This window comes from Dendropsophus ebraccatus, chromosome 1, assembly GCF_027789765.1.
Source record: "Dendropsophus ebraccatus isolate aDenEbr1 chromosome 1, aDenEbr1.pat, whole genome shotgun sequence".
In the NCBI taxonomy this organism is placed as follows: domain Eukaryota; kingdom Metazoa; phylum Chordata; class Amphibia; order Anura; family Hylidae; genus Dendropsophus; species Dendropsophus ebraccatus.
This window is the reverse complement of record NC_091454.1, coordinates 214,633,632-214,659,602: the sequence shown is the minus strand read 5'-3', so window position 1 is coordinate 214,659,602 and position 25,971 is coordinate 214,633,632. Positions and strand designations below refer to the sequence as shown.

The 25,971-nt window shown below is 43.1% G+C and overlaps 1 protein-coding gene and 1 long non-coding RNA gene across 5 annotated transcripts in view; one reads left to right on the top strand and one right to left on the bottom strand.

The window, feature by feature from the left end:
- The window catches only part of LOC138769421 (uncharacterized), a 145,805-nt gene that overhangs the window by 3,982 nt on the left and 115,852 nt on the right, over positions 1-25,971 (bottom strand). The window contains exons 6-7 of one of the 2 annotated variants that reach the window (XR_011359252.1): positions 4,558-4,883; positions 3,127-3,255 (exon numbers count right to left, since the gene is read on the bottom strand). This is a non-coding gene — a long non-coding RNA (uncharacterized lncRNA). Of the gene's footprint in view, positions 1-2,941; positions 3,256-4,557; positions 4,884-25,971 lie in introns of those variants that run through there. The other variant, XR_011359253.1, reaches the window with a different exon arrangement.
- The window catches only part of CACNA1A (calcium voltage-gated channel subunit alpha1 A), a 178,070-nt gene that overhangs the window by 101,962 nt on the left and 50,137 nt on the right, over positions 1-25,971 (top strand). The window contains exons 26-38 of one of the 3 annotated variants that reach the window (XM_069947839.1): positions 1,045-1,144; positions 3,134-3,294; positions 3,678-3,815; positions 4,574-4,775; positions 5,598-5,762; positions 11,936-12,046; positions 12,354-12,437; positions 18,783-18,899; positions 19,116-19,181; positions 20,756-20,856; positions 21,106-21,256; positions 21,881-22,008; positions 25,486-25,582. In XM_069947839.1, the coding sequence (XP_069803940.1) occupies positions 1,045-1,144; positions 3,134-3,294; positions 3,678-3,815; positions 4,574-4,775; positions 5,598-5,762; positions 11,936-12,046; positions 12,354-12,437; positions 18,783-18,899; positions 19,116-19,181; positions 20,756-20,856; positions 21,106-21,256; positions 21,881-22,008; positions 25,486-25,582 (1,621 nt within the window). Of the gene's footprint in view, positions 1-1,044; positions 1,145-3,133; positions 3,295-3,677; positions 3,816-4,573; positions 4,776-5,597; positions 5,763-11,935; positions 12,047-12,353; positions 12,438-15,620; positions 15,627-18,782; positions 18,900-19,115; positions 19,182-20,755; positions 20,857-21,105; positions 21,257-21,880; positions 22,009-25,485; positions 25,583-25,971 lie in introns of all 3 variants that reach the window. The other 2 variants (XM_069947855.1, XM_069947847.1) reach the window with 2 other exon arrangements.

Genomic DNA, 25,971 nt, shown 5'->3' with positions numbered 1-25,971 from the left:
ATACCTCATATTTGTATCTGCTATATGTTTTGATAAAAAGAAAAATATGCAAAAGTCTTTGTGCACTTGCCATAAGAGTTTTCTCTGATGTTCTGTGTGCTTTTGGGGCCCTTAGATTGATGTTTTAGATGTTTGTAGACACTATGCATGTCACATTGATTACTTACCATCAGTGGGAAGAGGTCTGGGTTAGAAGAGCATGAGTGACTACTGTCGGAGGGGTGAAATTCTTGTTGTTTTTGAAGGTGTTTGTGATGTCTTGTCTCTGTTTCCATGTATGTATGATTATTCCCTCTCTTCCCACACCGGCTGCCTCCAATAGGAGTAACCAGCGGTAATGTCCATATGTCCTCTGTCTTTCTCTTCTCTGTCTTCTTCACCACTTTGTACACCCTACATTGTAGAGCTATTCCGCCACAGTCCCTGCATTCAGACAGGCACATAACAGTCCCTTGACACCTCTAGTTATATCAGACACTGAATGTTTAGTGTGCTAGTAAGGACCACATGGAATTGTTACATCTCCCATAGTTGCGACACTTTCTGCATTTCATTTAGTACTGTAAATGCAAGTCTCAAAGGGAAGGGTGTGATAGCAAAGCAGATGGTCAATTCTCCAGGGCATTTGACATGTAAGACACCAAGGAGTGTGAATACTTAGCTCCACTAACAGTTCTCTCTTATTTTTCTTTTTCTCTTCTTTCCTTTCTATCTAAATTTTCTTACCTTTAATATCTCTGCTCAATCTAAACTTTTCACTCTCTGATATTTGTATCTGTTCTGCCTGCATGTTTCCGACTACGTTTCATTTCTCTACCATGCACGGTCACGTCCCATGCTCATCTCTGTCTCTCGCTTCTTCCTCGACGTCTGAACCTTTCCTTCTTTGCTTCTTAATTTTCTTCCTTTCTCTAATGTTAATTCTTCTCTCTTGGTGAACCACTTCTTCACGATCTTTCTGCCTAACATCTTTCTCCTGACTACTTCTGCCTCTTCCTCTTTCTCCTCCTCTTGTTTTCCTCTTCTTTTTCGTTCTCACAACAGAGGTGGAAGTAAAGGAAAGGATATTAGCACCATCAAATCTCTGCGTGTCCTCCGTGTCTTGAGGCCTCTGAAAACCATTAAGCGTCTGCCCAAATTAAAGGTTAGTGTCATGTATGTAACGTAACCTGAGTTCTCTACATGGTAAGAGACCAGACTAGCTTCAGCCTGGCTGCTTACTGTCAAAGCTAAGGGCCCCAACCCGAGTTCTCTCCAGTAAGGTAAGAGATCATACGTTAATTTCAAAAGATTATCAGAAATTTGCATGGTTTTGCTATATTAATCCTTCAGAATGGTGTCCATGTGCTGTTGTTGAGCCCCTAACAGTCTACTCTGTAGGGCACAGCCTAGAGACAGAATTCTTCTAACAGGCAGCGGGCAGCAGTTTGCAGGAAAGTGAGTCAACTAGTAGCCAAGTCTTTAGAGCTTTTTGTTGAGGCTAAGAAGTCATTTTAAAAAATATAAATATGTTAGGCAACGCCTATAAAACAGAGACAGCATGTTTGAAACAACAGTTACCATTTAAATAGTCAGATGTAAAAATATTAATAGAACACTTGTCCTAGATAATAAAATAAGGAATATAGAGCAGCTGTATACCCACTCGCATCTGAATTACCTGTACACCCATGCACAGAATTCTCCTGATAGCCTTTCAGGTCGATAACACTCCAGTACAACAAACGGGTAAGATTTAATTCAATTTGTTATTCTGGTCAACACTTACCATCTTCAATTGACTAAATAATGTGCATATTTATCACCAATGAGGTGGAGGAGAGAATTTGAGTCCCCCAAAAAACTCTCTAGCATTGCTTACCTTGGTATTCAATATGCAAGGATAAAGTTAGGGCCAACAAAAGGGGATGGCAAACTGACACATTGCCTCTTCAGCCATAAACAGACGTAGGAGCTGCTAAACATTTAGCTTTATTGCCAGCTCCAGTGGTCAGAAAAGTGTTATTTGCCAGAAATGTTTAGCAAAATATAGCGTGATACTGTTAATTAGTCTAATAAAGGGGCCTCTGCTCTGAAAGCTTACAAATATTTTTCTGGTTAGCCACTAAAGGTATCATTCCTAAAAATAAAATTTTGATAACAGACAGCTTAAAGCTATACAGACAGAATCATATCCAAATATGCATATAATAACACAATATCCAATTACAATTGGGATAGATAGATATCTTTCTTAGAGCACTATGTAGCCATATTAAGACGGTGTGATATTATTTTGAAACCACTTGTCAGCATCTGGGTGCTATATGATAATATTATGTGAACATTATAACTGGTAATACAATTGTATATAGGTATTATTTAGGCATTATATGGCAGTATTATTTAGCCACTGGGGATCTGTGGTATTGTGTGAGTGCTGTATGGAAATATTATTTTCTATTGCTTGCAAATTAATATAAATATAATTACTGTCCTTGGAAGGGGGCCATCTTAGACTTATTGCCGCCTAGCCTGAGGTGTTAGGGTTATTAACCATGTGCACTTTTTCTTGTGATACTTAAAGGGGTAGTGCGGCGTTTAACTTTTGTTCACTAAATAACACACATTACAGAGTTATACAACTTTGTAATGTGTGTTATTTAAGTGAATGGACCCCTTCCCCGTGTTTCCCCCACGCCCGAAGTGTTGGTGCATTATACTTACGTGTTCGCTGTCGACCCCGGCCGCCATCTTGTGTCGACGCTGTCATCTTCGGGAGGCCGGCCGAACCGCTCCAGTCGTCCCTCATGCCAGCCCCCCTCTGCCGCGTCATCAGCTGCTCAGGCGTGATTGGCTGAGCACACTTCCGGGGTGTGGGGAACACAGGGAAGGGGGCCATTCACTTAAATAACACACATTACAAAGTTGTATAACTTTGTAATGTGTGTTATTTAGTGAATAAAAGTTAAACGCCACACTACCCCTTTAACCAGTGCTAATATTTGTAAAACAATTCTGACAGTACAGTTATTATTTGTGTATAAATTTATGTACTTTGGATTTTGATATCCATATTGTTTGTAACTGTTGTTGGATGTCAGTAGAAATGGATTATACATAAATATAATTGCTGTTGTCCTGTACCTTTCAGGCTGTGTTCGACTGTGTGGTAAACTCCCTGAAGAATGTCCTGAACATCCTTATTGTTTACATGCTCTTCATGTTTATCTTTGCTGTCGTGGCTGTTCAGCTCTTCAAGGGAAAGTTTTTCTACTGTACAGATGAATCAAAAGAGTTTCAGAGAGACTGCAGGTAGGTGACCTCCTTACTACATATAATGTCACCAGTTGCCATGATGCCATGCTGCCATGTGATATTGATCATGTGTTGCTCAGAGCCATGTCAATTACTGATTAAGCCAACATCTCCAATAAGAAATGTATACGGTATACATGAATATATACATATATAAATGCTTAAGTCTTTATTTGTTATCAGCTAGGAAGAACAAGGATATTGAATATTAATTTGCTTAGGTATCAAACTGAACAACCCTTTAAGTTGGCTGAAAATTTTGAAAGTGGATTTCCATATAAAATAGAAGCAATGGTGGTGTTTTGAAAATGTTACGTGGCCAAAATATATCTAGATGGCATGTAAGTAATAATTTCTTTGTTACTTGTCTGTCTCTCTAGAGGAGAGTATCTAGTGTATGAGAAGAATGAAGTCAAAGCACAGAAGCGGGAATGGAAGAAATGGGCGTTCCACTATGACAATGTACTGTGGGCATTGCTCACCCTCTTCACTGTGTCTACAGGAGAGGGATGGCCAGAGTAAGAACATGCATGCTTCTAGGACTGTATTTATCAGATGTGTTGTGTGTGAGTTATTCTGTATGGCTGGTCTTGAGGTCAGGCTAAACGAGTTGGATTTATCTCCTTCAGTCTTATTATTTTACAGTGTCTAGTGTATGTAATTGGTTTTATGTGGATGGGCTGGTAATCAATATATGTTATTACTAATGCAGTATTATATATTGATAGATCCATTGTTCACTGCCCAGACATCTATGAGTTGTTAACAACCCAGCTACAATCTTATGTGGCTGGAAGTGCATTTAGGCTCTCTACCTCCTTATGGTGCCTATATAAATAAGTGTCACCCAAACCAACCTATTGGTTATTTTTTTTTATTCTCTTTGTGTGTGGTGGTGTACTGGCTCTTTATCTTAAAATATTGGGGGGGGGGGGGGGGGTCCTCTGATGATGTGGAGCAGGGATGGTTGGGAACCTGTGGCCCTCTAGCTGTTGCAAAACTATAATTCCCATCATGCCTGAGAGAAGCTTTGGCTGTCCAGGCATGATGGCAATTGAAGTTTTGCAACAGCTGGGGTCTGCAAATTCCCCACCACTGATGTAGAGAAAAAGAAGTATTGGGTATGACGAATTTCTATGCTTGATCCAAATATTGTATGACAGAAATACCTGTAGGGGGATAACCCTTTATCACCCCTACTGTAAAGAAATGATGTGTGGCCATTTATCGATGCCCGTCTACTTATCTTTGTCTACTTACTTATTTATTTCCACAGTGTACTCAGGCACTCTGTGGACGCCACCTATGAAGACCAAGGACCCAGGCCTGGATTCCGAATGGAGATGTCCATCTTTTACGTTGTATATTTTGTGGTTTTCCCCTTTTTCTTTGTCAACATTTTTGTAGCCTTGATTATCATTACTTTCCAGGAGCAAGGGGATAAAATGATGGAGGAGTACAGTCTGGAAAAGAATGAGGTACATATCTAAATCCTGGCAGGCTAGGCATGGTAGGGATTCTAGTTTCTACAGCTGTATGGCGATGTAGGTCTGAGCTGCATGACGTGGTCAAGAAAAACATGGTTCCTAAAAAAAAGAGTAAATAGAGTAAATGTCCAGAACAAGAGCTAACTATAACATCTCAGCTGCACAACACAACCAATGCACAATGCAGTCAATGGAAATTGGCTCTGCTGCTGAAATCACATGCCAGAAGCACAATATGGCTTTTAGAGCAACCATCATAGCTATGTACATGGATCGTGTACAGCACATGGAGTCTGCAGAGGTCTATGGTCCTGTAGGCACTTGATATGACTCCAAGAGGAACCATATTCTTGCAGAAATAATGCATATAGATTAGAATATCCATGTAGTATTGCATGTTAAGATGGTACAATATGTTCATACAGAATTGGTGCCTCTGTAGCCTCTAGGTGCTATGTTATGGATCTGTACAGCACATGCAGGAGCAGATTAACTTTACCATAGGCCCGGGCTGTTCACCAAGCCTGGGCCCCCCCAACCCACTGTAACTATGGCAGCACTGGCACTACTTCATAATACAGGATAGATAATGTCACGATTCCCTGAATTGTGCAAAATAGCAGTAAAAAAGCAGCGATTTTTTGCAAATCATGCAAAACTGTAACCAGGAGACATTACACCACTAAAAGTATAAGTCTTTTTGGGTGGCCATGGGCCCCGGGCTGCCGCCCGAAACTGACCTATTGTGATCCGCTACTGAGCACATGCGCATGTGCCTAATGGTGATAACACGTTTTTATCTTGTTTTTATAGAGAGCATGTATTGATTTTGCTATAAGTGCCAAGCCACTTACCCGTCATATGCCACAAAACAAGCAAAGCTTCCAATATCGAATGTGGCAGTTTGTGGTGTCTCCTCCTTTTGAGTATACAATCATGGCTCTGATCGCACTGAACACCATTGTATTGATGATGAAGGTAAGAGGAATTCCCTGTGTCCTCCATTATCAATGAAAGCTGCTTATAAAGCTGATCATAGACAGAAAAGGGTTATACCTATTTAGAAGTGTTCTCATGTATAATCTGTAAGTTCATTAAAGTGACTCTGTTACCACAATTTCCCCCCCTCCAAACCACTTGTACCGTCAGATAGCTTCTTTGAATCCAAGATCTGTCCTGGGATCCGTTCGGCAGGTGATGCAGTTATTGTCCTAAAAAGCAACTTTTAAACCTGCAGCCCTGTGTCAAACTGCCGTGGCCTAGAGTATCTGTGTCCTAACTTTGCACCACCCCTCCGTCCCTCCTCCCCACCCTCCTCATCATTAGAAATGCCACTGGCAGGATATTTCCTATTCCTCTGCAGTGAACACTGCACAGGTGCCTTAACAATCCAGCCCATGTGCAGTGTTCACACAGCTGATGAATAGGAGAAAATCTGCCTGGGGCATTCCTAATGATGAAGAGGGTGGGGAGGAGGGACAGAGAGGTTGTGCCAGCCTAATGCACACACATTCTAGGCCACGCCAGTCTGACACACGGCTGCAAGTTTAAAAGTTGTTTTTTAGAACAATAACTGCATCACCTGCCGAACGGACGCCAGGACAGATCTTGGATTAAAAGGTACCAGCGGTTTGGGGGGGGACAGATTGTGGGTACAGAGTCACTTTAAGATCTTAGCAAAAAAGCCTCATAGTAACCTCTCACAACTGCATTGTAAAGTGGTCTTCTATGGAGATGATCTTGTCAAAAATCAATCTCATCATAAGAAAAAGATATGTTCTGTTTTTTAAGACTTGACTTGAAGGCAACATGTGGGAAAAGACGTAGGACCTTAGGAAGCATGTTTATTCTAACATCATCAAATCCTGGCTAAGGACCTCTCTTGGAGATCAGGGGCTAGGTATCTGAGGAGAGGTAGGATGTTTAGATGGAAGTACAGATGTTTTGTGACTACCACCCTAAATAGAATGTAGACTGTAGATGACATACTCTGCTTGGTGCATAGTGATGCTAAGTATCTTTAACTTCTGCATCATCATGCTATACTATGCAAAGTACCAGGGTTTCCATTACTAAAATGTACAAAAGCTAAGTTTTTGGGCAACCCTGCCTGTTGCCCACAGACAAGCAGGTACCCTGACCAAAGAAGCATTAGTGGGCCAAGACCAAGGCTCCTCAAAGTTGTCTCCAAAAACTCCCAGGTGAATCCATCTGTTCCAGGATCTTCATAAGAGAAATCTTTTCCCCAAGGGCTAAGCTGTCCTCCACCTGTAGTGGATCACTGATATTCCTCAGTGTTCTTACCTCTACTAGAACCTCTGCTGGATAGACTTTCATAGTATAGAGTGGGCTCTACCTTTGGATTGAGAGCTTGCAGCGCTCAGATAGCAGAGGTTAATGCTATGAAACCAGGTTGGATAATATTAATCTTACAATGAGGAATGCTGCCAATTTTATTGGAAATGAAATTTTATTAGATTTTTTTTTATATAACTAAGTTATTATTGGTGGAGAACTGAGCTGAAGTGTGAGCCCAGATCCACGTCTAGGGAGCGACCTAAAACCAAAAATGAAATGAACAGTGTAATATCTCTGGGGCAATGTTGCACATCACAGCCCACCTATCTGTGTACACTAGATGACACTATAAGCAGAATAACCTGAAAACAACCCCCCCCCCCCCCCCAATGATAGAAAAACTTTAAGGCTGGATTCACACGCTGTAACTGTGCGGCTGTATTTTTTATGCGGCTGTAAATGTGCGGGTGAAACTACTGCCGTGGGAAAAAATGGACATGCGGCTCAAAACATACGGTCATTTACTTGGAAATCTGGTTCAACTAAAAATAACAAATAAAATGTTAAGAAAGTGATGCAAACACCTCTGGATGCATCTGGGAAAGCAGGGAAACAGTTTACATGAATTGCTATTACCGGGGTTTGCGATCCTCTGCACTATAGCCGATGTCTCTCATGGTTAATATATTGAATTAATAAAACACATTTTCTGTCTAATAAAGTCCCTTTTATTGTTCAATAATTAAATGTAAACGATTCCATCATTTTGCAATTAAATATACTGTTAAAATAAATATATATATAAATAAATGTATATTTATATATATATTTATTTTTTGACAGTATATTGAATTGCACAATGATGGATTCGTTAGAATTAAATTATTGAACAAAGAAACTGTATTTATTTAAACGAAAATGTGTTTTCTTAATTAAATATTAATTAGTACAGGAAGCTCTATAAGCCGGTAATTCATATTCCCGGCAATAGAGCATTCTGTACTAATCATCACTTTACTTTACTCAAAACATCAAATGTTTCTTCTAATTATGTTGTGACAATAACATTATTAGAAGAAACATTTAGAATTATATGTGCGCTCAGCTGATTGGCTGATCGGCTGAGCGCACATATAATGAGCCGGTCCGCAGTACAGTCACTTCATTGTGCTGCGGACCAGCGAAGAGGACACATCGGGGTGAGTATAGAGCTCTCCCCACCCCCTCCCCTGCACTGCACCCATCCCAGCAAGGAAGGGGGGGGTCAGTTAACCCCTTCCTTGCTGGGATGGGTGCAGTCTGACATCAGTCTGGCCCCCCGGGGGTTAAGGGGGATGCAATACATCCTCCCTTAACCCCTTAGGGGTCAGACTGTAAGCAGGGATCTGTAAAGATGCTGCATACTGTAAGGAGCACAACACCGCTCAAAATGATGGGTGTTGTGCTCCTGTTTGTGTTTTTTTTGTGTGTTTCTCCCTTTTTGTTTTTCAGATATCGGTATCCTGGGGATTACGTCGGATTCCATGGACTACGTCGATGACCAGCGGTTGTTCTTTGAATTTTTTAAATAAAATGGTCAATGAGGGGTGTGGGGGTGTTTTTATTTGAATAAAAAATTTTTTAAACTTGTGTCTTGTCTTTATTTCTTTACTTTATAGACTAAGTAGTGGAAGCCGTCTAATAGACGGAATCCATTACTAAGTTGGGGCCTAGTGTTAGCCGGTATAAAATGGCTAACACTAACCCCCTATTATTACCCCAGTACCCAATGCCACCAGGGGTACTGGGAAGAGCCGGGTGCCAGTGGTCCCGGAGCGTCAAAATTGGCGCTCCTGGACCGGGCGGCAGCAGGCTGGTAATATTTAGGCTGGGGAGGGCCTAAACCAATGGCTCTTCCCACCCTGGTGTTACCAGGCTGCTGTCGTTTGGTTTTTAACCCGGCTGGTTATAAAAATAGGGGGGACCCTATGCGTTTTTTTTTTTTAAATAAATAAATAATTAAAAAAAAAACGCATAGGGTCCCCCCTATTTTTATAACCAGCCGGGTTAAAAACCAAACGACAGCAGCCTGGTAACACCAGGGTGGGAAGAGCCATTGGTTTAGGCCCTCCCCAGCCTAAATCTTACCAGCCTGCTGCCGCCCGGTCCAGGAGCGCCAATTTTGACGCTCCGGGACCACTGGCACCCGGCTATTCCCAGTACCCCTGGTGGCATTGGGTACTGGGGTAATAATAGGGGGTTAGTGTTAGCCATTTTATACCGGCTAACACTAGGCCCCAACTTAGTAATGGATTCCGTCTATTAGACGGCTTCCACTACTAAGTCTAAAAAGTAAAGAAATAAAGACAAGACACAAGTTTAAAATTTTTTTTATTCAAATAAAAACACCCCCACACCCCTCATTGACCATTTTATTTAAAAAATTCAAAGAACAACCGCTGGTCATCGACGTAGTCCATGGAATCCGACGTAATCCCCAGGATACCGATATCTGAAAAACAAAAAGGGAGAAACACACAAAAAAAAACACAAACAGGAGCACAACACCCATCATTGTGAGCGGTGTTGTGCTCCTTACAGTATGCAGCATCTTTACAGATCGCTGCTTACAGTCTGACCCCCAAGGGGTTAAGGGAGGATGTATTGCATCCCCCTTAACCCCCGGGGGGCCAGACTGATGTCAGACTGCACCCATCCCAGCAAGGAAGGGGTTAAGTGACCCCCCTTCCTTGCTGGGAGGGGTGCAGTGCTGGGGAGGGGGTGGGGAGAGCTCTATACTCACCCCGATGTGTCCTCTTCGCTGGTCCGCAGCACAATGAAGTCACTGTACTGCGGACCGGCTTATTATATGTGCGCTCAGCCGAACAGCCAATCAGCTGAGCGCACATATAATTCTAAATGTTTCTTCTAATAATGTTATTGTCATAACATAATTAGAAGAAACACTTGATGTTTTCATTAAAGTAAAGTGATGATTAGTACAGAATGCTCTATTGCCGGCATATGAATTACCGGCTTATAGAGCTTCCTGTACTAATTAATATTTAATGAATAAAACACATTTTCTTGGAAATAAATTCAGTTTCGTTGGTCAATAATTTAATTCTAACGAATCCATCATTGTGCAATTCAATATACTGTCAAAAAATAAATATATAGATAAATATACATTTATTTATATATCTATTTTTTTTAACAGTATATTTAATTGCAAAATGATGGATTCGTTAGAAATAAATTATTGATCAACGAAAGTGTCTTGATTACAAATAAAATGTCTTTGATTAATTTAATATATTAACTATTAGAGGCATCGGCATTCGGCATCATTGCCGGCTATTTTTGAAGTACTCCGTACGGACCGCCTGTCAATCCACGGCCGCATGTCCAGCCGCAAACAATGGTCTTGTTCATTTTTTACGGGTCCGTTTACGATAGGGCCGTAGATTCAGAGATAGTGTGCACTGTGCAGCCGCATATCCTATACTTCCCAGCATACACACGAACCATCAAAAATACCGCCGCACAATTACAGCCGCACATACAGCCGCACTCTTACAACGTGTGAACCGAGCCCAAAAATGGAATCCACAAAATCAAAACTATAAAGCTTTACAGCCAGAATTTAGATCAAACCTATGTAATGAGGAGACTTGGTCTTTCTGCATCTTCTTTGCAAGCAAATAGGAGAAATGGTTAACATCTTAATGACCACAATACGTGTTTTTAAAGCGGCCTGCCGATGACTGCATATAGCGCGGGCTCATGAGCTGAATCCATGCTATATGCAGTGAATGGCAGCTGTATGTTACAGCTGACAACTGTCTGCATCTACCAGGAGCAGACTTCAGTTCGGTCATAGGAATTTAACCCTGTGCATGCCGCAATCGACAATGATCAAAGCATGCACAGTGTAACTTGACAAGTAGTGGACCTGTCAGGGCTCCTCTCCCTGCTGATTGAGTCTGCCTGAAGCAGACTTAGGCCAAGTTCGCATGGCATAAGACACCAGCCGTTCCGTGACCTGGCTGGATCACGGAACGGCCGGTGTCAGAGAAGATCATCCTGCATCGTACTGCAGTGATCTTCACTGCCACTGAATTCGGATGCGGGCACATCAGTGTGCACCCGTATCTGAATTCCCCGCCGCACACTCCATTGTGTGCACTAACAGGTTTTCTGCGGCTGCAGAAAACTGACATGTCAGTTGGTTGTGGCGCCGCTAGGGATCCCAGCCGGAGTGTATAATATGTGTTTACACTCCAGCCAGGATTCCACAGAAGGCAGCACCCTGTAAGCTACGGTAGTAATCACGGCTGTTGTTGCAAATAGGTAACAACAGCTGTGATTATTGCATACCTTACATAGTGTGAACATAGCCTTAATCAGCAGAGCGATGATATAACTGATCAATGCTATGCAGAAGCAGGTATGGTATCTGTAGCCTCATCTGTATCCAGTTTTAGGCTGCGTTCACACTACGTTTATTTCAGTCAGTATATGTATGTTTCAGTCAGTATATTGCAGTCAGTATTGCAACCAAAACCAGGAGTGGATTAAAAACACAGAAAGGATCTGTTCACACAATGGTGAAATTGAGTGGATAGCCGCCATATAACAGTAAATAACGGCCATTATTTCAATATAACAGCCGTTGTTCTAAAATAACAGCAAATATTTGCCATTATATGGCGGCCATCCACTCAATTACAACATTATGTGAACAGATCCTTTCTGTGTTTTTAATCCACTCCTGGTTTTGGTTGCAATCCTGAATGACATATACTGACTGAAATATACGTAGTGTGAACGCAGCCTGAAACATGAATTCCAATGCTACTTTTCTATTTTAGTTCCATGAATATTCCAACACATATGAACAAGTTCTGAAAACATTTAATATCGTCTTTACATCTCTCTTCTCTCTGGAATGTCTGTTGAAGATCATGGCCTTTGGGGCACTGGTGAGTACTCCATATAAATATTTATACAGGGCCGTATACCACAGCGCTGTTCACACATCACAGTGCAGTCTAATATCCCCATCTTACACATCTAGTTTGTGCCCTAGTAAGAGTCAAGCCGAGGGCCGAGTAACACTGCACAGCCCAAATAGGTGCAGTATGTATCTACGTGAACACTGAATCCAGAGGAACAAATGCTCCATAGCAACATATCATATTGGGGGGAAATGACTGACAACTTAATGGTAATGGCAGCTAGCAAGAACCACGCCAAGCCCCATGTTCCAGTCTTTTCTCTTTATTCTAGAACTATTTTCGTGATGCTTGGAACGTGTTTGATTTCGTGACAGTACTCGGGAGCATCACCGATATCGTAGTTACAGAGTTCTCGGTAAGTTCCCATGAATGACAGAGATGTGTTCTCTCTGCGGTGATTCTGTGAGCACCGCTGAGTGTTGCTATGCTGAGCATTAAAAGTGTATCTAAGTCTGTCTTCTTGTGATAAGAGCAAATGAGTATGAGTGGTGCAGCTGTATAATAGAATGGCTTGGGTGAAGGGTTATGGCTACTTAGGAACAGATAGCACTAGAACAGGAGTGAGGAACACCGTGTATTACAGGACTATAGGAACTCCGCTGCTCTATGAGGCATGAGGCAAGATATGAAGGAGGCGCAGCCCCTACCACTCTTGATTTACCATGATTTACGCCTGCTAGCAGAGATCTACACCTACTGTGGAGAAGGTTTTGATTTCTGTTTCTGCCATGTGGTAGATGCAGGTCAAGCCAATTTTACCTAACCTAAGTGGTGTGCACTTACTTGTAAATCCGGTGGGATTAATGAGGACGGGGTTTATTTTTAGACCAATGCTCAAGTAGGCTGGTCTTAATAAATGTGTATTCGTTTTTTTTTTTATTTCCATTGCCAGGAAATATGGAGGCATGTTCACCAAATGACTAACCAATTGCAAGAGAAATGAAAGCTCAGTATCAACCATATTGCTTTGAGACAGATTAGTGAATAAGATAAGATAATCCTTTAATATTCCCACCATGGGGAAATTCAGTGTGTTAAATATATATTGTTTATGTTGTTGCCGGTAGACTGTACTCAGCTTATCTCTAGTTATGAGTACAGTGCCCTGAGTGAGTGGTGCAGACCCATTATCAAGCACAGTGCCATAAGTGGGTGGTACAGTATCCTATGTGAGTAGTACAGAGCCATAAGTGGGTGGTACAGTACCCTATGTCAGTAGTACAGAGCCATAAGTGGGTGGTACAGTATCCTATGTCAGTAGTACAGAGCCATAAGTGGGTGGTACAGTATCCTATGTGAGTAGTACAGTGCCATAAGTGGGTGGTACAGTACCCTATGTCAGTAGTACAGAGCCATAAGTGGGTGGTACAGTATCCTATGTCAGTAGTACAGAGCCATAAGTGGGTGGTACAGTACCCTATGTCAGTAGTACAGAGCCATAAGTGGGTGGTACAGTATCCTATGTCAGTAGTACAGAGCCATAAGTGGGTGGTACAGTACCCTATGTCAGTAGTACAGAGCCATAAGTGGGTGGTACAGTATCCTATGTCAGTAGTACAGTGCCATAATTAGGTGGTACAGTACCCTATGTCAGTAGTACAGAGCCATAAGTGGGTGGTACAGTATCCTATGTCAGTAGTACAGAGCCATAATTGGGTGGTACAGTACCCTATGTCAGTAGTACAGAGCCATAATTAGGTGGTACAGTACCCTATGTCAGTAGTACAGAGCCATAAGTGGATGGTACAGTACCCTATGTCAGTAGTACAGAGCCATAAGTGGGTGGTACAGTACCCTATGTGAGTAGTAAAGTGCCATAATTAGGGGGTACAGTATCCTATGTGAGTAGTAAAGTGCCATAAGTGGGTGGTACAGTACCCTATGTCAGTAGTACAGAGCCATAAGTGGGTGGTACAGTACCCTATGTCAGTTGTACAGTGCCATAATTAGGTGGTACAGTATCCTATGTGAGTAGTAAAGTGCCATAAGTGGGTGGTACAGTACCCTATGTCAGTAGTACAGAGCCATGAGTGGTGTGGACCCCCATTATCTGTAGTGTAGCACTCAAAGTGTAAAATACAAAACTTCAGCACTCTGAAAGTGTAATACAGACAGTAGAGTGCTCCAGGTTTGTGGCGCAGTTCCTTACCCAATTAGAAAGTCTATGTGCAGTGTCAAATGATGTTTGTACAGTGTTTGCAGTGTCCTATCCCACTAGAAGTATTCCCTATACCAGTGGTATGGTGCTCTGAGTGGATGGAGCAGTGTTCTATATTGGTAGTATTCTTTGAGTAAGTGGTGTAGTGACCAATGCTTGTGGTACAGTGGTGTGAATGGATGGTCTGGTGTCTTATCCGTCTGGTAGTATTATCTGAGTGAGTAAGTAATGTAATGACTTATACCAGTGGTACGGTGCTTTGAATGGATGGAGAAGTGTACGATCCCATAGGTAGTATTCTCTGAGTGAGTGGTGTAATAACGTATACCAGTGGTACAGTGCTCTGAATGGATGGTAAAGTGTCCTATCCCATTGTTAGTATTCTCTGAGTGAGTGGTGTAGTGACCAATGCTAGTGGTACAGTGCTCTGAATGGATGGTAAAGTGTCCTATCCCATTGTTAGTATTCTCTGAGTGAGTGGTGTAGTGACCAATGCTAGTGGTACAGTGCTCTGAATGGATGGTAAAGTGTCCTATCCCACTGGTAGTATTCTGAGTGAGTGGTGAAGTGACCAATGCTAGTGGTACAGTGCTCTGAATGGATGGTACGGTGTCCTATCCCACTGGTAGTATTCTGAGTGAGTGGTGAAGTGACCAATGCTAGTGGTACAGTGCTCTGAATGGATGGTACGGTGTCCTATCCCATTGTTAGTATTCTCTGAGTGAGTGGTGTAGTGACCAATTCTAGTGGTACAGTGCTCTGAATGGATGGTACGGTGTCCTATCCCATTGTTAGTATTCTCTGAGTGAGTAGTGAAGTGACCAATTCTAGTGGTACAGTGCCCTGAATGGATGAAGCAGTGACTTGTCCCACTGGTAGTATTCTCTGAGTGAGGGGTGTAGTGACCAATGCTAGTGGTACAGTGCTCTGAATGGATGGCACTGTGTCCTATCCCTCTGGTAGTATTCTCTGAGTGAGGGGTGTAGTGACCAATGCTAGTGGTACAGTGCTCTGAATGGATGGCACTGTGTCCTATCCCTCTGGTAGTATTCTCTGAGTGAGTGGTGTACTGACCAATGCTAGTGATACGGTGCTCTGAATGGATGGAGCAGTGCCCTGTGGGGCTCTCTCTCGAATATAATGATCAGTGTATCTCTGTCTTGTCTTTTTCATGTCTCTTTCTATCCCTCTGATATTTTGGCCCCCGGCAAAAAAAAACTCATCCAAAATGCACTATGAATCTCATGTGTCCATCCATGAAACTGGTCTGTGTCTTCATGCCAACTACACCCCACCTCCCCCCATACCTAATATAACCCTAACCCCAACCCCACGCACAAATTCCTGCTGCAATCTCCTCCATCTACAACTGCATCGCAGAACCCGGTTGGTTTGTAATTTATAACCTAATGCATAAACATTACCTGCTGCATGTCAGAGGTTGTGCACTCAGACTCACCCCATCCCTCACTCTTGACATGTCAATCTAAATCTTGTGTCCTCCTGATCTTCTGCGTGAAACCCTTTATCCTTGTGCCAGGAACTTAATCTCCACATGACTATACCTGCTGTTTATTTACATATGACATCACTGCTCCCACACCTACATTTAATTATACCTGCTGTCTATTCATGTGTGACATCACTGCTCCTACACCTACATCTGACTATACCTGCTGTGTATTTATAGTGACATCACTGCTCCTACATCTGACTATACCTGCTGTCTACTCGTACAGTGACATCACTGCTCCTACACCTACATCTGACTATACCTGCTGTCTACTCGTACAGTGACATCACTGCTCCCACACCTACATCTGACTATACCTGCTGTCTACTCGTACAGTGACATCACTGCTCCCACACCTACATCTCACCAAACCTGCTGTCTATTCACGTGTGACATCACTGCTCCTACACCTACATCTCACCATACCTGCTGTCTGTTCATACTGTGACATCACTGCTCCCACACCTACATCTCACCATACCTGCTGTCTATTCACGTGTGACATCACTGCTCCTACACCTACATCTCACCATACCTGCTGTCTGTTCATACTGTGACATCACTGCTCCTACACCTACATCTCACCATACCTGCTGTCTGTTCATACTGTGACATCACTGCTCCTACACCTACATCTCACCATACCTGCTGTCTGTTCATACTGTGACATCACTGCTCCCACACCTACATCTCACCATACCTGCTGTCTATTCATGTGTGACATCACTGCTCCTACACCTACATCTCACCATACCTGCTGTCTGTTCATACATTAAAATGTATGATTCCCAGCCAAGATCTCCCTATACCTCACGACTGTCATGACTACATTGTTTGGATATAATCATATTCCTAAACATCTTCAAACTAATAAACATGATGTCAACTAGAGATGAACACAACTCAAGCAATCGGTTGGCATTTGATAACCGATAGCCATAGGCTATATCCATGTTTTCCTGGACTCCCTATGGCTGCATCCAACTTCCTCAGCCACCAATTTTCAAATGCCAACCGATTAGACTTGAGAAAGCTTGAGTTGTGCTCATCTCTAAAGTCTTCCTACTCTTCACATTTCATCCCAACAGAACACTCGAGATCCTTCTCTCCTCCTCCTTTCTCAATGCTCTTTCACCCTAAACTTCTACTAGTATGACAAGACTGCATGACCCCTTGGTCCTGCTAAGGGTTTTGGCTTTGCCTATTGCTGTGCATGATGCATTGTCCCAGCTAAATACGAGGAAGCTTCTGGGGTACCTGAGGAAGTGGCCAAAATTCACTACACAACCAAAATGTTCTTACGACTGGGTAATATACTCAGTTATATGATGGTGGTCATGTCTATATATTCTTCCACATGGCAATCACATAAATGTAAATTGTTAACAAGCTCTTCTTGCAACCATAATAACCCAAGGTTGAAAGGTTAGGTAGCGTGTCACCAATCATCAGTTTTGGATAGACATTTCCTTTTCTATAGCTTATGGTTTTGTTTGAAACCATATCCACCTGCCCAATGCTGTAATTTGTCATTTTCTGTCCCATGTAGATTTATGCTCTCTAATCTGAGCTCCCACAATGAACCATGTACTTGCTTGAAATTAGAGTTTCCCTTAGGGAACTACTTTTTAGCCATTTATTTTACATTCTGGAAGGTCTATCAACCCTGACTCTCACTAGTAACTGGTAATATACAGTCAGGCCGCTAGCTCTTTGCAGCTGCTGCATCATGGTAACCTCCTTTATGTATTGGGATGGCCAATTGTATCTGCAGGGACCCCAGAAGCACCTGTTTTAATGTGGGACTTACATACAACGGATCCCTTGCCATGAAGGAGAAATGTCAATAGGAGAGGATCACTTGTAAATGCTTTAGTTTTTCTTATAGATCTGATCTTTGCCAGGGAGACCATGCTTTCGGTGATACCTTTAGGCTAGACAGGCCCCATGTATAAAAATAAAAAGCTGGTGCAAGCAGAACTGAGGGGAGATGTCTATAGGAACCAGGCAGATCATTGTTTTAACTTTCTAAGCTACAAAGAACAAAAAGGTAGCTGAGTTCTGACTGGTTCCCATGGTCATAGCCCCTGTGTTTTGCAGGCACTACTTTTTATACATGTGGCCCTGTGTATTGGGGATCCGTTCCATGTCTGAGTGTAGGAGACTCATAACCAATAATGCGCACCCCTCTCCCCACTTTAAGGACCACTTTAGTAGAGATTCTGGTGTGAGGAGTGGAGGAGCCCAAGCTCTGCATGTGCCAAACACTCCTAATGTAAAGTGGCTGCTTGTTTCCAAATACAGTGCATTTGGTTTGATTCTTGTTTCTCAAATGGAAAACACATTACTCCTAAGTAAACTGCTGGTCGGGATGAAGGAGTCAAGGGGGCTCCTGCTGGTCCTTGAGTATGAAAACTAGTGCAAATGACAAGGTGCAGGAGCTGCCCATAGGAACCAATCACATCTCGTTTCATTCCAACCCTATACAAATTCTAGATGGAGCCTGGCTGGTTCCTATGGGCCCCAATCCTCCACCCACCTTACATTAGCTTTCACACCTGAGGCCACAGTGTCTCCTCACTCTGCACTCTTTTCCCTGACTATAAATGGGCCCCAAGTGTTAACGTAACGTTCGCTGGTTTCAGATGCAAAAGCTAAAATACGAAACAAATAAATAAAATTATTGAAAACTCAGAATATCTGAGACAAGAGAATGGCCGAAGATATCTACTCTCTATTTCTGATAGATGTAGGGTTTCATGGGGGAGCAAAACAAACCATGGTGGAGACTTATAACAACCAGTCACGTTGCTGCTTTCTTTCTGGATGAGTACCAGAGGTAAACTGCACTGTTTGCAGTTCGTTTTTACAAGTCTCTCCCGTGTTATCATTGACAGCTACATTTCTGATCAGATTATTTTCCTTCAATAATAATTTTATTTATTTATTTCGGGGCTGGAGAGGTGACTGGAGCTTGTCTGCCTGCACTCACTGCCTCTCCACTCTCCCTTCCCCATTTCACTTTATAGGACAACTTTATCAACCTCAGTTTTCTCCGCTTGTTCCGAGCTGCCCGTCTCATTAAACTTCTGAGGCAAGGCTACACCATCCGTATCCTCCTGTGGACCTTTGTCCAGTCCTTCAAGGTATGTGCACAAAGAATTATATATATTATATCCTCTCATGGTAATGGGATAGTGGCCTACGCTTGGGGGCAGTCAGGGGGCACAGATCCTCCAATAGATGGATCTTTACACACATATCAGAGTCAATTGCATAGGATGCCATATAATGTAAAGGCCTGTTTATATGTTACAATGCAATACATGACTTGTTATACCTGTCTCCTCTTCCCTCTACAGGCGCTGCCCTATGTCTGCCTCCTGATCGCTATGCTCTTCTTTATTTACGCCATCATCGGCATGCAGGTCTGTAGTAGAGTTGGTGTGTTGTTGGCCTTGTCTTCAAATGTACAGGCAGACAGAATTTTATCATTATAGTCTATGTCACTATTTACAATGGGTACAGCTAGCAGTATGGTTTGAGGGGCAGTCTGCTGGTACTGTACCATATAAAGGGGGGAGTCTGCTGGTACCATATCAGGGGGCAATCTGCTGGTACAATATTAAAGGGGCATATGCTGGTATATAAAGGATACAGTCTGACAGTACCGTATGAGGGTGGAGTCTGCTGGTGTAATATAAAGGGTACAGTCTGCTGGTACCATATGAGGGGACAGTCTGCCGGTACCATATGAGGGGACAGTCTGCCGGTATCATATGAGGGGACAGTCTGCCGGTACCATATGAGGGGACAGTCTGCCGGTACCATATGAGGGGACAGTCTGCCGGTACCATATGAGGGGACAGTCTGCCGGTACCATATGAGGGTGGAGTCTGCTGGTGTAATATAAAGGGTACAGTCTGCCGGTACCATATGAGGGGACAGTCTGCCAGTACCATATGAGGGGGACAGTCTGCCGGTACCATATGAGGACAGTCTGCCGGTACCATGTGAGGGGGCAGTCTGCCGGTACCATGTGAGGGGAAAGTCTGCCGGTACCATATCAGGGGACAGTCTGCCGGTACCATGTGAGGGGACAGTCTGCCGGTACCATGTGAGGGGAAAGTCTGCCGGTACCATATGAGGGGGACAGTTTGCCGATACCATATGAGGGGGACAGTCTGCCGGTACCATATGAGGGGACAGTCTGCCGATACCATATGAGGGGGACAGTCTGCCGGTACCATATGAGGGGACAGTCTGCCGGTACCATGTGAGGGGAAAGTCTGCCGGTACCATATGAGGGGACAGTCTGCCGGTACCATATGAGGGGACAGTCTGCCGATACCATATGAGGGGGACAGTCTGCCGGTACCATATGAGGGGGCAGTCTGCCAGTACCATATGAGGGGACAGTCTGCCAGTACCATATGAGGGGACAGTCTGCTGGTACCATATGAGGGGACAGTCTGCTGGTACCATATGAGGGGACAGTCTGCTGGTACCATATGAGGGGACAGTCTGCTGGTACCATATGAGGGGACAGTCTGCTGGTACCATATGAGGGGACAGTCTGCCGATACCATATGAGGGGGACAGTCTGCCGGTACCATATGAGGGGGACAGTCTGCCGGTACCATATGAGGGGGCAGTCTGCCGGTACCATATGAGGGGACAGTCTGCCAGTACCATATGAGGGGACAGTCTGCTGGTACCATATGAGGGGACAGTCTGCTGGTACCATATGAGGGGACAGTCTGCTGGTACCATATGAGGGGACAGTCTGCTGGCACTGTTTATATGAGGCTGTTTGCTGGCACTTTTTACGAAGCAGTCTACTGGTACCATTTATGATGGGGTCATCTGCTGGCACTGTTTATTGGGGTCCACGCTGATGACTCTAATCACAAGAAGCTATTTGCTAACAACATTTATGGTATAGATACATATGTGTGTGTGTTAAAAATATGCATCATCCTAATATATGACCTTTTTTTAGGTCTTTGGTAACATAGCCCTGGATGAAGAAGATGAAGACACAGCTATAACAGAACACAATAACTTTCGCACATTTTTCCAAGCTCTGATGCTCCTTTTCCGGTAAGAATCCAACTCGTCATGTCAAAATTTGCACCAAAAATTATGCTGCGGTATAACTTAGGGCATATTTCACATTAAAATTTATGTGTCAGAAATAGGTCTCATATAGTTTGGTTTGGGATTAGCTCCAATGGCAGCACTAAATATTAGACAATAAATATGTCCTATTCCTATATGTCCCTGGACATTGGTATAGCACCAGCTCAGTGTTTCATATGCTGACTGCGACATGTGTCTTACTTCCTCCAGGAGTGCCACCGGGGAAGCCTGGCATGAAATCATGCTGTCCTGTCTGAGTGGGAGGCCCTGTGATGTTCAGTCTGGAATAAAAGAGGATGACTGTGGAAGCGAGTTCGCGTATTTCTACTTTGTGTCTTTCATTTTCCTCTGCTCATTCCTGGTGAGTGACGCAGCACAAGAGCATAAGAGATTACCATTAATATTTTGGAGAGGAGACATAAATACCATTTAATTTATTCAACAGTCTAGAGTAGACCTGTACAAGGTAATGTCCTTCAATCCTGATGAGGGGTTCCCCAGAAAACACCAAAAACAACTTGCAAGGCAAACTGTAGAACAGTAAACATCTGTATCATATTATAGCCCTAGACAGGAATTATAGAATGCTGTGCTGCATGTACATTCAAGTCTACCTGTCACAAAGTACAATCAGCGTGCAATTTGGCACCAGACATTCAGGTGTCCATGGAGATGACCTCGCCGAGTCAGTACTGCATGCGACCCACTTTTTGATCCAATTGGGGTTGCACATATTACCGATGGAAGGGAAAGAGCAGGATATCAGGAGGTGGAAACAAGTTTGCTAAGAGATTGTATTTGCAAAAATATTTAACTTGATAAGTCCTGCAAGTATAACTATATTAGCTGAGATGGGAATACCCCTTTAAGAGTTCAACAAAGAAGTAGTTGGAGTATAGCTGGCATGTTGGGCTTATATTTGCACGCTTTCTGCACATATGCTAGAAACATACAACACGTTGTCATAGCTGTTCTCCCTCCGCAGATGTTAAACCTGTTTGTCGCTGTCATTATGGATAACTTTGAATACCTAACCCGCGATTCCTCCATTCTGGGTCCACATCATCTAGACGAATATGTGAGAATTTGGGCAGAATATGACCCGGCTGCCTGGTAAGTCACTTGATCTACCCAATTTAATAAACGATTTGGGGGAATGGATTACGAAATGATTGATCATCTGGTGTCTAAACCCTGAGTTAAAATAAAAGGAAAACCATAGTTGACTGTAGGCATAAAGCAAAGAAGGAAGTAATAAGATCAGGTGAAGACTCAATCAAGCATTACCCAGGATTCACCAAAAGGAACCATCAAGATGGATGAAGGAGAAAAGCCCCAGTCTGCTGGAACCAAAAACAATCAAACAAGAGGTAGACGATAAGAGAAACATCTGGAAGAATAAATCATGAGCCTGAAACCCTCCAATGGAAGCAAAGTAACAAATGAAGTAAGACAGTACGATAGGGTAGATGCAGGAATATTGTAGAGAGGTTAACAGGAAAACACTTCTAGTCATAAAAGCAGATAAAAAATTGAGGTAGCTGTCTTAAAGGGGTTGTCCAAGGAAAAAAAAAATTCTTTCAAATCAATTGGTGTCAGAAATTTATATGGATTTTTAATTTACTTCTATTTAAAAATCTCCAGTCTTCCAGTACTTATCAGCTGCTGTATGTACATTCAGAAACAGTGCTCTCTGCTGACATCTCTGGCCGAGTCAGGAACTGTCCTGAGAAGGAGAGGTTTTCTATGGGGATTTGCTACTACTCTGGACAGTTCCTGACTCGGCCAGAGATGTCAGCAGAGAGCACTGTGTCTGAATGTAAATAAACACCACTTCCTGCAGGACATACAGCAGCTTATAAGTATGGGAAGACTTGAGATTTTTAAATAGAAGTAAATTACAAATCTATATACCTTTCTGACACGAGTTGATTTGAAAGAAAATTTTTTCCCTGGACAACCCCTTTTACTATTCAGATGCATAAAGGGCCTGTGAATCAGAAAAGACGAGTTGTATGAGCTTTTGTATATGCAGCCATTAGTATGAAGAGGCCACCTAAGCTTGGGATCTCACCCTTGTGAGTTAGCAGATATGGAAATATTGTGGTTTCTTTCACTATATTTAGAGCCAGTGGAGGCTTGATAATATTTTTTGATATACACATTTGGGCCATGTTCACACAACGTAAGTTAAGTATTAATCACGGCTGTTGTTGCCGATTTGCAACACAGCCGTGATTAATACTTAACTTACATTGTGCTGCAGCTAGAGGGAATCCTGAGCGGATTGTAAACACATGGGGGGGGATTTACAAAGACCAGCGTACAAGTACGCCAGTCTAATATTAGGCCCCGCCCCCTTCCCCCCCGGCAGGATTCAATAAAAGGCGGCCAGCCGGGTGCCCGAATCTGCGCCCGCTGTACGAAATCTTTCAGTAGGTGTAGATTCTAATGATGATTTACGCCTGCAATCAGGCGTAAATCATGATAAATGAGGCACAGGGGGAGGCCACGCCTCCTCTCCGCCTTGTCACGCCCCCCCCCCAAAGCTCCCCCAGCCCGCCCATCAGGCGAGCGGTGCATGCAGGAGGCGTACACCAGGGAGAAGTGCAAATCTGCCCCTTCTGCCTGACATGCGCTACGGGTGTACCGTTCATAAATGTCCCCCACAGTATACACTCTGGCCGGGATTGCTAGCAGCCACGCAAAAAACTGAACCTGTCAGTTCACACAATGGAGCGGGTGTCTCCGACCTCACGTTTATTTGTGTGCAGCGGGAATTCGGATGCAGACACATCCCGATTCAGCAAGTGAAGATCATCTGCCCGGTACTGCAGGGTCACAGAATGGCCGGTGTTATACTAAGTGTGCACATGGCCTAAAATTGTGTCCTCTGCTATGATGCCATGTGTTTCCCCCTTTTGGTGACCCTTGGGTGTATTCCCATGTTTGTAGAGAGAGGAATTCAGCATGGGCTCTTACCACCTAATAGCAAAGATGAAGGGAACAATACCTGGGCCCTTTCTCTCACAGTAGGCACAATAGTAGCTGCATGAGCTGTGTACATCCCTGTCTCTAGACCTTTTCAAACAATGGAGACACCGAAGCAAGAGATGTTCTTCAATCACCTAGCATTGTGCATTGTTGTTGTCATATTCTATGTGTCCATTAGGCATTTGGACACCTTTCAGATTATGAGGTTATAGGTAAAGGCTTCTCTATAATTTTGGTCACGTCAGTCTTGACTTTAGTTCTGCCACCATATTCATCAACCCGGAAGCACCGAACTGCAGGAAATAATCCCGTATACTGCATAGACCTTCACACTGTCTTGTGGTTGGTCTTAAGAGTTTTGTTTTAGTCATCTTGGAGACCATGAAGGAATGGAATTAACATAAGGTCTGATAAGAAAGTACGTTTTCTAGCAAGCCAACTGTGGAAGAACAGGCACGTCAAGAAGTCCCTTCTCCTCTATTCCAAGGATGAGAGGACAGCTTACCATCAAGAGCTCCTCTACTGCTTCCCATTCCAGTAAACCTCTATTTGCCCGTATTGTTTTCTATGTGTTTTTCTCTCGCATTTTCTTTCCGCCTATGTATTTTATCCACATGAGTGTCAGAGTGATTGTTTTTTCTTATTCCAATCGAGTTTAGATTTTTCTGCACTGTATGTTTGTACCCACTGTTACGCTATATGCATTACTCAAGTCCTAAGTTTGTATGTCTGGATGCTGTGGTTGAATTCTCAAACTGATTGTCAAGGACCAACACTTATGTCTCATGCTGGTGCCTACCAGGTCAGAGAGGGAGTCCACTTTGGACAATAATTTTTTTTTAACAGTTCCGGTATAATAAGATGATCATAGGCTGCCCCAATGCTGAACCCCTAGTGTAATCCCACCCCACAGTGACAGGCATTTTTGGTAGAATTTTCACAATTTTAATTTCAGAATAGAGTATTAGACAATGAGTTAACTACAATAGTCAACCAATAAATCCTACCTGCCACACTGGGGGCCAATGTATCTCCTCCTTCTAACTTACTAAAATACATGCTAGTTTATCTACTGAAGAGGCAGACTTTCCCAGTTGTTGCTCCAGTGACTGGTGAACTCCAGCAACTACTAAGAAGGTAAAATGTTGCTGGAACACAGCAACAACCCAACATTACATATTCCAACATGGTGTCATCCACATAGACCTAGTCATAGACGTTATTTACATTCTTTCTCTCTATATTGCCTTCAGTGTGCACATTGGGTTGCACTAGTACATGGAGACTACTTAAAATATATATAAAAAACAGAGGGAAAGGGCAACACTCAATTTGAGACTTTAGCCATCACGTTATGGGGACGATTTATAAAAACTACAGCATTCATGTTCCACTTTGAGAGCAGCAGCACAATAGCTTTTATAAATCCCCCAGATGTGTGAATATGAGTATATGTGTGTGTATTATTACTGTGTTTGCCCATTCTCTGTATCATGCAGGACACAGCACTGCATCCAAGAGAGTATGATTACAGGGAGGGTCACCCATGAAAGCTGCACATCCTCTCAACTAACTCCCCTTCTGTTCTTATTTCAGCGGGCGCATTCATTATAAGGACATGTACAGTTTGTTACGGGTTATATCCCCACCGCTGGGTTTGGGGAAGAAATGCCCCCACAGGGTGGCCTGCAAGGTTTGGAAAACCATTACAAAAAAAAAACAAAAAAACAAAAAACCTAAAGCAAAAATGAAACACAGAACGAAACTTCCACAACCCTTACCCCATATACCCATCCTTCCTTCTCTCACCCCAGATAATACTCCTTTCTCCCATCCTTCAAAACTTAGCCCCTTATCCCCTGCAAGAGTTTAAGCGGAATGCGCGTTGCTTTCACCTACCTAATGTTAATATATATATAACATATATATATTTTAAGACAGAGCTGTACTCAGCTGTGTACACCTTGTGCATCCTATCTCTTTGGCTGCTGGAGGGAGGGGGTTGGTCAATGGTTCATCCCGTAGCAGCTAAAGGGTATATAGTCTTATGGAAGAAGCATGGGCTTGCTGGGTTTTCCGAGG